Genomic DNA, 12,797 nt, shown 5'->3' on the forward strand with positions numbered 1-12,797 from the left:
CGTGTAATTTTTCAGCAGTTCCCCATCTCCCATGGGGGGGAATGGGTCGGAGGCATTTAGGAGGGTCAGGCGGGGATGATCACCAATTTTTTTTTACATGGCCCTATATACATGTATATCTGCTGTTTTCATCGAAACTATTTCAGTCAATTGAAATATACATCAAGCCCATGCCGTGGGTCTAAACTTATTTCTGAAATGTTTTTTACACTTTAGCTGCCTCCATTTTAATCAGGGCAACACACTTTTCCAGGGTCAAAATGGCTTTGACTAAATCCTTATTGTTGGAGTTCTTTGCAAACGAGACAGGAAAGTGAATGCATCACATCACACTTTTTCAAATCAAAATGGGGTGGCACAGACATCTGGAAGTTTTGCATTGAGAACAGTGAGATCAGATATGGTTTTAATGTCTAGGTGGGGCACGGGTTTGGGTATTCTGTGGCGCGGCGCAGACATCTGTGACTCTTGCAAAATGCTGGATAGCAACCAGACTGAGCCGATGAAAATAACTGCAACAAGTGCTCACGTACATGTGTGCTGAACAAAGAAAAGATTGTGTAACCCAATTCTTTGACTGGCTGGTGCACGCATACGTTGTCATAGTAACTGTGTGCGGTGTGGTTGCTACCTGTCATTTTGGAAGAGTGCCGGATGTCCGCATCACCCCATAGAATACCCAAACCCCATGCCCTTCCTGGAGATTACATTGAGTCAATCTCTTTGTTCTCCTCAATCAGCGACGACTCCTTGCAACCCGGGTATGTTTTTTTTTTTGATCAAACTTGTGCCCTCAAATGTAGGTGGTGCAGTTTGTCTTTTGTCCCTTGCACCCATTGTTTGTAGGATTTACATGTACATCCTCAGCAGTCATCCAATGTCAATAATCAAAATTGAATATCAAACAGTTACTTGTTCAACATTGAATGTCGAATGTCAAATGAGGAATAAGCACATGTAAGTTGTTACTAACTTCACACTGCAAATTTAACCCCCAGAACTGTGGGGTTCCATTGCTGCTATGCTCCCACAAATGTTGAACAATTGAACTCAACAGATCTGGGGGTATTCAAATTTCAGGCTCAAAATGCAAGGAAAGAGTTCCATATTGATAGGCCTTGGCCTGTGGACGCCTCCAATTTTATTTAATTTTGAATGGGCCTTACTAATCACCGTAAACACATGATAGAAACATTAACCCTAACCCCCTAGGCTGCTGCACTAGAAAGCATACTGAACCTCACAAAATCCAACAGGTTCATGTACTTGTCTATGTACTTGTACATGCAGGGTAGTGTACCAAACCTGATAAACTCCAACAGAATGAGCCCGTTGGAGTTTGAGTGATATGGTATGGATGGGTCTATGCAGTATAGGATGACTTGCACTGAACAGTACCAAACCTGACAAAATCAAGCATAGTCCAACAATTGGTACAGCAAGCCAGACACTGCACACAATGAACCCTGTGTGTCCCAACTCACACAGAATCCAACACCCTCTCCCTGGGCCTTTCATCCCAAGTCTCACAAAATTCAACAACAAGTTCCTCAGGTACGGTACCAAACCTGCCAAAACCTCACAAAACCTGCCGTTGGAGTATGGCAGGTTTTGGGCAGTTAGGGTTGACACACCATCTTCACTTGGCCAAAATGCTGTATACAATCAGCTAAAGAGCTGAAGAGAACTATTGACATATATTTGGGCTAAACAACAATTCTCAGTGGTTTGAAAATGGAGTACATGTATGTCACATGAAAAAAATTGTCTCTAAGCAGCATAGTCATTTCCTGCCATTTTGCCTTCTGACAGAACTTGGACTGTACCATTTTGGTATGGGTATGTGGGTAATACAAATAGGAGTACTGTATGGCAGAAATGTTACAGAAATAAAGCTATGGGCACATTTTAATTTTTCATCTTCAAGGTGTGAATAAATGATTACAGAAATAAGCGAAAACACATGAGAGACTTGTGGGGGAAACAGGTAAATTCCCCATCCAATGCAAGTTATGTTGATTATTTTGTTATATATTACCCCTTTGGTGTAATGGTATGGTCTGAGCAACATGGCTGCCAACTTTGTAGCTGTTCAGAGGAGGCAACGTTTGTGAACTAAAACTGGCAATTTTCAAGAGTCTGACCTTTTGTAGTTAAGCCAGTTTGTCTTGGTTAAAAAAAATTCACTGTCAAATGCTGCTTCTTTTAATTTTGAAAGTGTTTTAGAGGTGTTGATTGTGTGTTGACAGTAATTAGACCGATTTTGATTAGCACTCAGGTTTAAAATGGGCGACAGTTTAGGGGGCTAGAAATGTGTAAGGGGGTTTGCACATGTGCAGCATCGTGAACATCTAGTATCTGAGCTTTGTCACACCCATTTACAAGTGTGTGAACAGCTCTACAGCACGACATACATGACGTGGAGCCTTTGCCCTACCATACACTGTACTCCCCTGCTTTCAAAACGTTCAACCTGATATCGGGTTTTCATGATGTTACATACACTTATGCATATATGTGCAGTGTGTGAAGCATCTTGTGAATGGCCAAAGGTTACACGGTCCAAAATCTATACCCCATGGGTTTTAAAGAGTTATGACTTGCATGTATATGTAATTTTGATGGCTTTTGGGGGGGGGAGAGACTTGATTGAGAAATTACAATTTTGACCTGCAAACAAGGGACATTGCTGGGGCTGCATTTAGAAGTTCATAGCATTACGAACCATTACAAGTCAAAACCCTCAAGTCACACAGAGTAGCGACTTGGAGTTCTGTAAGTACTCTGGATTTACTGAAAGAAAGATTAATTCACTCTCCAACTCGAAATCCTGTTGGCAGATGAAGGGGACCCCCTAAGTTTTGTGTCATTTTAATCTTGCAAAAGGGTAGAAGCTGAACTAATGTAGAGCTGCAAGCCACTACCCTTTGTGACTTTCCACCCCAGGACTTTTTTGGGTTCTTAATGCTATAGTTTTTTTATGCAGCCCAGTGAATGTCAAATCAGGTACATTTAATGTATGTTTAAAAAATCCAGTTTTTGAATCAAATTTCCCCCCATGCCCTCTAAGCTGATGTGCATCTCTTTATCTGATGACCTATATTTACATGTAGCAATGCATGGTTTTATTTAAGACCATGGGACTGACTCTTTCCAAAAAAAAATTGGAGTTTTGTCACTACCCTCTCATCTTCCTGACGAAAATGATCCAAACACATCACTTACATGTACTTTGCATACATCACACAGTGCACATATGTCAGGTTCTGTATCACATACATGCACAAGTAATGCCACTTCAAAGACAAATGAGATACTCAGATTACTTTGTAGAAATCTTTGCAGCTGCTCAGCTAAGGTGAAAGAGACTGCTCATAAAACCTTGGTTAGAACTAAACTAGAATACTGCACCAGCAACAAGGACCCATACATGTGCCGTCAAGATCGCAATAACAAACAGGAAGCAGTTCAGCAGAGAGCAGCTAGATTTGTGTGTAGAGATTTTTGATGGAAAAGATATGTTTCTTCCATGTTGACGAAGTTGGGGTGAAAATCATTGGAGGAGTTTAGAGCCATTTCTAGACTCATTGTACATGTACATGTACAGATACAATGTACATGTACATGGGCAGTCCCTAGTTAGGCCCTATCTCAATTTTTCACCTTTTGTCACCTTGCTTGGAATACATATATTTTGAACTCAAATTTCACGATACTGCAACGATATTACATGATGGTACAAAATTCAACACTACCTGGGAAGATTAGTGGAGAAATCTCAGTGATGCACTTTAATGGAAAGGGTCATTCCATGTCAAATCACCCAGTGATTCATTTAGGTATAAGAGGTAATTTTGGATGAAAAAGCTGACATTTCAAGTTTTAGCGCGGTTGGACCAAGTTTTGGCCAATTTAGGTCAAAAATAAGCTTAACTATGATTTTTTAAATGACTCTGTCCCCTTTCAATTAGCTAAATTTGTTGATGCTGGTATCTTCAGAGAGGTGATAGTGTAAAGAATCCAAAGAAATTTCCCATTATATTTTATGTAAAAACAATTTGAATTTAGGACCTTTTGACCAATACTTTGACCTTGAACTAAACCTCGTGGATTAAGTTACTGGTACCTGGAGATGAACTTCAGTGAAAATTACAACCCAACAAGCTCTTACAAAATACTTGTATCAACTGTACTCCACATCTTTGTTTGCTTTCTGGGTGATTTGACATGAAATGACCCAGAAGATTTAGACAAGTGAAAAGATTGAGGTCATCTGACAGCTGTCAAAATGATATCTGAAAAATGATATCTTCCTTGCTTGATCAAGTGATAGATGTAGCGATACAATCTAGTAACATCACTAGAGTTAGCCTGAGTCCCAAACCTGATACATGTAGATCCTGAATTGGTACCCACAACACAGTTCCTGTGAAATTCTATTTTGGCCTGATTTTCAGACTTTTTTCAAGTGCACAACTTTTTAAAAATGCACCCAAAATAAGAAAATAATTTTCTCATAAAATTGTAGTTTGGTACTTGAACATGTATGTGAGTGTTGGTAATAATCAGAATTTATCATCTTCAAAGAAATTCTTATATGTGAGATTTCCTCATATTTATTAACTGCACCACCACATTAATAGGGTACACTCTGCTGAAGTTTTCCCATTTCTGGACTCCACCAGTTTTGAATTTTGAATAATTTCATGGCATTAAAATTATTCACAAAGGTTGAACAGTATGTACATGTATTGTAAAGATACATTTAAGGTACGAAGGAAATTCTGCCAAACTCCATACTTCCCACTGCAATTCGTTAAAGATCTATATACACGTTCATCTAGCACGCATACTCACACATGCACGAAATGCATAGGAACCGAGTGCCCTTATGCATGCGTGGAAGAGCTGTGGGCGTGAAGAAGTCACAGATAAGGCTGTGTCCGAATGGGCTTCCAAAGATACGGCTACGTGTACATGTAGGTCGATTGTCTGCACGTCTCCATGTACATGTATTTGTAATGGAGTGAAGACCTACATGTAGCTTCAGACAAATGCATAACTGACAGAATGTGGGCTGGGCTTGGAGGCCATTTCACTCATGTGCAAATGCATACTACCACACGAACGTACATGTAGGTCGTTAACGATTGTGATGGGAAGCGTGGAGTTTTGCAGAATTTCCTGCAAAATAAGTTGTTTGCGGGCATATTTAGTAATTTTAACTCAGCATTTATGGAATTCAGGATATAAACACTTGTGAACAACATTTTGAGCTGTCTTTGTCAGGTAAAAATGCGAGAAAAACTGTTGAAAAAAATTTTGCATAGTAGGAGGACTTTCATACCCTGGACGTTAGTCGCAATGTAATGTAGACATTGTCCAACCTGGGTTAAGCCTCTACAAACATACATGTAAAGAGTCTTCAACCCCAAAATTGTTAATCTTTAAAATCATTTATTTGACCCTCATTGTTCACCATGCTAGCAAAGAATGACAACTGATACATAGTTCATTAGTCCCTTACTCCTGATGCTGTGACAGACACTTTGCTCATATTGTTTAGTGTTCACACTTCTACATTGACTACTGTTTAAATAAAAAATGACTAATGAAAGACTGACTGGTACTCCTTGCCATGTCTTGGTCATGTTTTTTTTAAATCCTTTTATTGCAGGTGGAGGGAGGCACTTTGAGATGACACCTGTTACTAGACAGGAATGAACTTTCTGCAAACTTTGGCTGTCTATACAAAATACATATAATAGACAATTTTCACAAAGCCTGTTAGAACTTTTCGAACAAAATACTTTCAAAATTTTGCGATAATTGGGCTTTGAGAAGGTTGAGAGAAAACTGGTTCTTAAACATGCAAAAAACAGAATTCATAGTGCCCAATTTTAATTTTATTTAAGTATGTTGTAATTACCTATTAAAAATTCTTAATGGTTTTTTTGTTTATTTTTCTGGACAAGGAATCATTTTATACAGAGGATTCCTTTTCTGATCTTTCTGAAGAGGAACTGTGGGTAGAATCAAGGGAATCAGGTGTAAGCCCACTGTCAGTGCGCCCTAAGAGTGCCCCAAGGGGCACACCAAGGAAGGCAGGATCCAAAAAACCACGTAAGTGTTATGAAAAGCTACCATAATGTGACTCGGGAAGTAATCTTTTAACCCCTTTCTCAGCATGGAAAGCATAGCTGTAATGTCTTGGGCATGTACCGGTAGGTTATCGTTATCATATCAATAGTTTTGTTTATTTGGAAATACACTCACTTGGAACACGCGTTTATGAAATTTGGTAGCTGGTAGCTACTAGTACGTGTAAGAGGTGTGTTTGTTAAAATTGATTGTTGGCCAAATTCTGTTCCAATGTGCTTGTACACTACTTACAATTTTCATGTGTGCACCAGGCATGTGCTTGAGCCTGATTCAATAATTCTCAATCAGCCTGTTGTCTTTGCTGGTGAGGGAATGCTTTTGGTCAGGTACAGTGTACCTGTAGATCAAGGCATAGATGGTGTCTTTGGAATAATAATAATAATTATGATGATAAAAGTGGACATATTTAAAACATATCCGTCATATGTCCAACACAGTAGCCTTTTTCCACATGGACTTGGCATTCAGGTTGGATTAGAGGGAGGGGGGAGACAAGATTCCCAGATTTGCCAAACAGACTCCATTTTCTCAGTGGAAGGTTACTTAAATGCTGTTCAACTGAGCACACCTGAATTTGCCGTTGTTTTCTCACCCTGCCGTGAATACCTTATGGGGGAGGGTCACCTGTTAACCTGAAGGTGCATCAGATGTTTCCATATATCTTGAGGTACATGTAAATGATCAAGTTTGGTGTTTCTGCCTACATCAAGCAATATGCCATATTGATGAGCAAATTTTTCTTGCCTTCTTTTTGCATAATGTGAAAATCGATACAAACTCTTAATCCAAATTCTGTTACTGTACATTCTGCGTGTGAGATCATTCTGTCAGGGCATCTTCCATGTGACTTGATTAAAATTTGCCTGAAAAAAAATTCTTGAAACGTCTTTACCTACATGTACCACATGAAAGAAAGTAACTTATCGGCTTGATATCTGTAATATTTCTCTCATTGTACATGTATCGGTACATGTACCGGTAGCCTCTGACTGCCTCGGTGCTGTACCTTTTTTAGACTTGAAATCAAGTTGGTAATTGGCTGGATATAGTCCACCTTCCTCGCGATGCATATGCGGTGCAGTTTAATAACACACATGAACGGTCAGTGCAACCTCACTCCCCAATTATGCCAGTTTGGCGGTGTCCCATTACTGACTTGAACAATCCACAAGCACTTCTGTGCACCACATACAGGGCTTGCTACCAAAATTGGACAGAGCACTATGATTGGCTAAGAGTCCCGATTATATGAATACATGTATTTGTTTTAGGGGCAGTTTGATCAGTCAGTTGAATGTTATTAGCAACAACAACAGTTTTGCTCTTTGAAGAGGGTGTTTACTTTATTCTGAAAAGATGATTTAACATAAAAGCATGGCTTTTTTACCAAAAAGATAGTTAATAGATTTTTTCATGAGTAGTTATGTATACTTTGTCTTTAAGCATTATATTAAAAGGGATACTATACATGTACAAGATATAAAAGAAAGTGGCACTCATCAAATATATGAATCTATAGATATGAAATGGATGAGTCTCTTATGTACAGTAGCGTGACACTAATGTTGGTGTTCTCCATGGAAACGTATGGATGCTGTGCAGTGTTGCATGCCTGAATATTCATCCAGAGTCAAGTTAATTAATCAAGTTGTTAGGCCGGCACCAAAATCCAGTACTGAACAGCCCAAGACCACGCGTCGTATCTGGGTCAAATCAGCGCGACAAGCTGGATTGCGGGCAACAGTGAACAGGCTCAGTTCTGTGCAGCATGCTTGCTCTTATCAGTTGTTCTGGATGACAAACACAACCCAATTAACCACTTTATTTTAAGTCTATACCTTTTTTGGTACTCACAAATTCCTTGTTTGTTTTAATGGTATCTTTTAAGGCTGACAAATTAATTTTTAGTAAAAGTGGAATGCTGCAAATTGGTGTGAAGGCTAATTATTACTCATGTTTTTAGTTTTTGCCCTTGAAAAATCAGTTAGCTCTTAGTATCTGCAATTTAGGTACCCGTAAAATTCTGACTTTTGATGCTGAATTTTTGATATATTGGAGTCTATCTAGAATACCATTAAAGGTTATTCGAGCTAAAGCTTAAGTATGTTAAAATATTTAAAAGAATGTTTCAAGCAAATTAGATGAGTCAGTGGGAGAGTATTGTTCATGTAAATGTGAATATCGGGATACTGAAGTACCGCTCACTGTTCTACTTTACGTCCGCTTTTACAATTTGTGACTACATGTAGAATCGCCATACCAACAGAGGCCATCATCATCAAAACACAGAGGCAAGCATTTGACTGTATCCTGCAGTGGTACTCAACAATCCTCCAGGGAGTTGTGGTTGCAGAGCCTTCGCCTTGGTACAGGAAGTGAGTTGATTCTTTGTGTTTAATCACCCATTTTGGGCAAGAAAAACTTTTTGGCGAAAACAAGATGTTTTGGCACATTCTTAAACTGAAGTCATACAAATACCAAAGCACAACAAACACTGACACTTCATACATGTAGGAATCATTTATGCAATATTTGTGTGATACCTCTTACTGTAACACCATATTGTGCAATTCTGCAAGGCTCTGCCATGGAGCAAGATTGGTTACACCCACAGGCTATGAACTACTGAGACTGCTGAAGTCCATTACTTGGTCAACCTTCACAGACTTGCTGGACATTGTGCATACAACATGATTTGGAAGTTGAAACATGTAAACGTGTTCCTTGAAAGCATTGACAAAGTCATCAGATGGCTATGTCAGTGGACACTGCCAGATCATGTTAAAGTAGTCTTCTGGTATGAACATATTCATTGTCTTTTTATCCTTTAGTGAAGATTGATTCTGAATTCTGAAATCTAGCATTGTTGTTCTTTATACTTAACTCATACCGTGCCATTATTTTGACCTGAAACGCTGCTCAGAGCAATAAAACGCATGTACAATGGTCAAGGTGCACTTTTAACCCAAACCCTCTAGTGAAGCTGTGACTTAAATCTTTTGACAGCTTAAGTTTGTGAATTTTGTTGCTCACACCTTTGGAATTATCCACTAACCACAGGATACCTTTGGTAAAAATGCACAGTTGTTGCCCTTGTTCTAAATTTGTTCCAGTTCTTGATCACTTGAAATGAAGTCCAATTGTTCTGTGTTGTTTTCCAGTACTATATTTTCAGATGTGTTCTGTTGTGTAAAGTAAAATGTAAGCTTTTTACTGTAGGCCTACAAATGTCATTTCCAGGAAATATTTGGGAAGGAATTTTGTCCAGATTTCTGACCTCCACATTATGTTTTAAACAGTTTGTCAAAAATCATGGGAGCTACAAAATCAAAGAAAATTTGAAAAGGGCAGTACACCACTTACGATGTAAAAAAATATTGTTTTCATGTTCTACCATGTCTACTGTCATATAAACTCTTGCTCCGAACATCTATAGAATCAAAATGCATTTTGAGTATTATAAATTTGCATAACTCCACTTATGCCACATGTGCCTCATAAGACCAATTTCACAAAACTTACACACTAGAAGTCCGCGACTTAATCAGCAAATCAAAGCGTAACTTACATGTACATGTATGCAGTCCGTTTAAGTTGGCATAAGTTGTGCTGAACAAAGCAAAAATGAACGATTTACCTAACTCATGGTGTTCAGTTAAGCCTTATCACTGCTAAACTTAACAAGGCTTATATAAGAAACAAAACTTCGTTGTAGAAGGTAATGAAAAACCTGTTTAGCTGTGAGAGAATTGCTAGATTTTCTCTCCTGTTCTGACTAGAAAAGATGAGAAAATGTTTTTAAATGGCGGGCGGAGGTGATTCAATGCCTGTCTGATGACTGTTGTTATATTGGCAAGGAACAACTGTTTTAAGAGCTGTTTTTGTCCTCATCCAAGAAATTTGATAATATTAAAATGTGCCACAGCTATGCAACTTATCCATGGAAATGGACATAAGTACGTGTACATGTATATTGCACAGCTGCGGCAATAATTTGTGGCACAAGGCTCACACATGGTTCAAAGTTATGCCACTTTTTTCTTTTCTGCATTTACAGAGTCCAAATCATGCAGGCAAGTACATGTACGTGCGCATTTGAAGTATCCATCCACATGCATGTAATTGATTTTGTGTGGCATCAGCATCAAATACATGTATGTTTGTTCCTTGGCTAATGCATTGTTCTTTTACATGAACTAGATTTTTTACACTTTAGCAAAAAATCTGCATGTTGGGTGGTTCTGGCTGAAAAATGGAATTAGCTTAATTTTTTTTATTAAGAGGAAGTTTTGACCCGAACTGGTTAAACCGATCCAGAACCATTGAAAGTGGCATTGGTACTTTTGATGATCCTTCATGTTCCATGTTAAAAGCTTTATTTGGAAAATACATGTAATGGTATGTCCTTCAAACAGGGTGGACTAATTAATTCCATTTCACTTGAATCTTTGGATCAGTTGATCTGCAGTCAGACTGAATAAGTTTTGCAATCAGGAACTAGGAAATGATGGTAGTAGATTCCAGTTTCATAACCTCAGTTCTCCAATTGTTTGTATGTACATCATGTACATGTGTTTGTCTTTGTTTGCAGTGCTCTCAATGACTGTTTTTTATGCAATGTTTCAAAAAGACCCCCTCTTAGATGCATGGTGAAATGGTTTCTGATACAATGACCAACAAGGTTTGACATTGGATTTTTGCAAAGTGCAATGGTACATCAATGCAAATGGAATAAGCCATTTGCGAGTTAAATTTGAATAAAATCTGGTGCACTGAGTTATCTGATTGCGCATAAACATAACAATTTGAATTCCCCAGACTAAAGACACTCTTGCTATACATGTACCTTGTGGTTCAGGGCAAGCTTTTGCATGGCGACCACCATCCCTGGAATGGACTGGTCCTTTGTGCCCTTCTTATCCATTGAGAACAGTGTATTGTTGCAAGGCATCTCTTATGTAACTGAGAGATTTGGGTCAAAGTTAACTTGCAAAAGGCTTTTTCATTGCCACATTGACTGGCTGCCACTTGGTGACAGTCCAACAGAAAATCACACTTTACTCAATGCTGAAAATACAGGCACTGAGACTGAAACAAATATGTCAAAACAGAAAAAGCATGTTGTAGTCAGTAATTCTGTGAACTAACTCACAGATACGTGTACATGTACCTTTCTCATAGTTTAGCTTGTACCATGTTCCGGTTGCCGAGATTCACAATATACATGTACATTGTATCGTACAAATAATTCACTTCATGTAGCCTGCAGGCATGGTAGGGTTCACTGGCTCCCATCACGTCGATGTCATTTCCACAATTTTTAGCGAAGGAACTAGTGCAACATGTGGGCATACAGTGTACATGTAGCTGCATGTGCTTCACCCACACTGTCAATGCAAGTTCCTTCATGTTGGGTAATAAAATGCTTACAAATAGCAGTGTATGGGACTGCCCAGCACATACTGTATATACATTTGTTATGGGTAACATAAAGTTTGAACTTAACAAAACATGAATTTAAAAGTGAAAAAAAAAATCATGTCAAAGATCTGTAACAGCTGCACAGCTTTGTATGTAGAAAGTACATGTAAGTGCAATAGTCAGCAATTTTATTTCTATTTTGAAGTTTTAATATAAAAATTATGAGTTGGCGCGATTCCCTAACTGTATTTTGAGGATTCTGTAAGTGAAAGGATTATCAGCAACTTAGATGTATAATTGGTCCCAAACAATTCAGTAATCTAAAAGGTAACGGTAATTCAATTTTTCATTACATATACATGTAGCTTATTGATACACAGGACATGATGCATAGCATAGGAAGCTTGATAGAGGTGGCAATTTATCAATCTCTGTGCAGTCGACTTTGATAAGGATCGTGTTTAACAATACGACTGTTGTCACAAAATTTATTGAGTTATGGGTGAACCTGGCAATTATTCCTATTTATAATTTTCTCTCAAATCGATATCAGGCTCTTCGCTATCAGAGAGTATGGAGAATTCAAATTGTTATATTCACATGAACTTAAAGAATGCAGTGTACCTGATTTTACTTAAATTTAACTCATGAATTGGTGCAGTTTAAATGATACGAAATTAAATCCTCTTAAATGTAAACTATGCAGATATTTTTACTGCATAATCCCATCCCCCCTGTGCGGTTGGAAGTTAATGGGTTGCACTTGAAGTTAATCTTTAAAACTTCTAGGGATTATTGTACAGAATAACCTCAGGTGGGACCTGCAGGTTGATCAGGTTATTTCCAATGCATTATGATGACTCTATACTCAGAGTAAATAGAAGAAAAATCAGGTTGCTGTTGCAGATCTTATCTTACATGTAATTTACAAATTATACATCTGCACATTTTTGGAATTTGGTTTGGTTATATGGTCCTCCAGAATTATGGATGTTCAGGTCCAGATTCTTGAACGAGTATAAAGGAGAGCCTTACACATCATTGCTTACCCAAATACTCCCACATACAGGTATCAAGATTTATTGAACATTTTCAGCGTTGATTAATTGTCACTGAGATAGAGAAACCCTCGTCTTGAAATTTGCAAAGTCTCTTCTCATATCCAGCAGACACCACCACATTTTACACAAAGAACAGAATTCAACATATTTATC

The 12,797-nt window shown here is 38.2% G+C and overlaps 1 protein-coding gene across 4 annotated transcripts in view; it reads left to right on the forward strand.

Annotated features, from left to right (window-relative positions):
• LOC110989480 (IQ domain-containing protein E-like) overlaps positions 1–12,797 on the forward strand; it is a 70,409-nt gene that overhangs the window by 5,818 nt on the left and 51,794 nt on the right. For all 4 annotated transcript variants that reach the window (XM_087138625.1, XM_022253882.2, XM_087138623.1 and 1 more), the window contains exons 3-4: positions 5,976–6,123; positions 8,412–8,537. In XM_087138625.1, coding sequence (XP_086994751.1) covers positions 5,976–6,123; positions 8,412–8,537 — 274 coding nt within the window. The remainder of the gene's footprint in view (positions 1–5,975; positions 6,124–8,411; positions 8,538–12,797) is intronic.

This window comes from Acanthaster planci, linkage group LG07 (assembly GCF_054643075.1).
Source record: "Acanthaster planci isolate LZ-2023a linkage group LG07, COTS_SCS, whole genome shotgun sequence".
Classification (NCBI taxonomy): domain Eukaryota; kingdom Metazoa; phylum Echinodermata; class Asteroidea; order Valvatida; family Acanthasteridae; genus Acanthaster; species Acanthaster planci.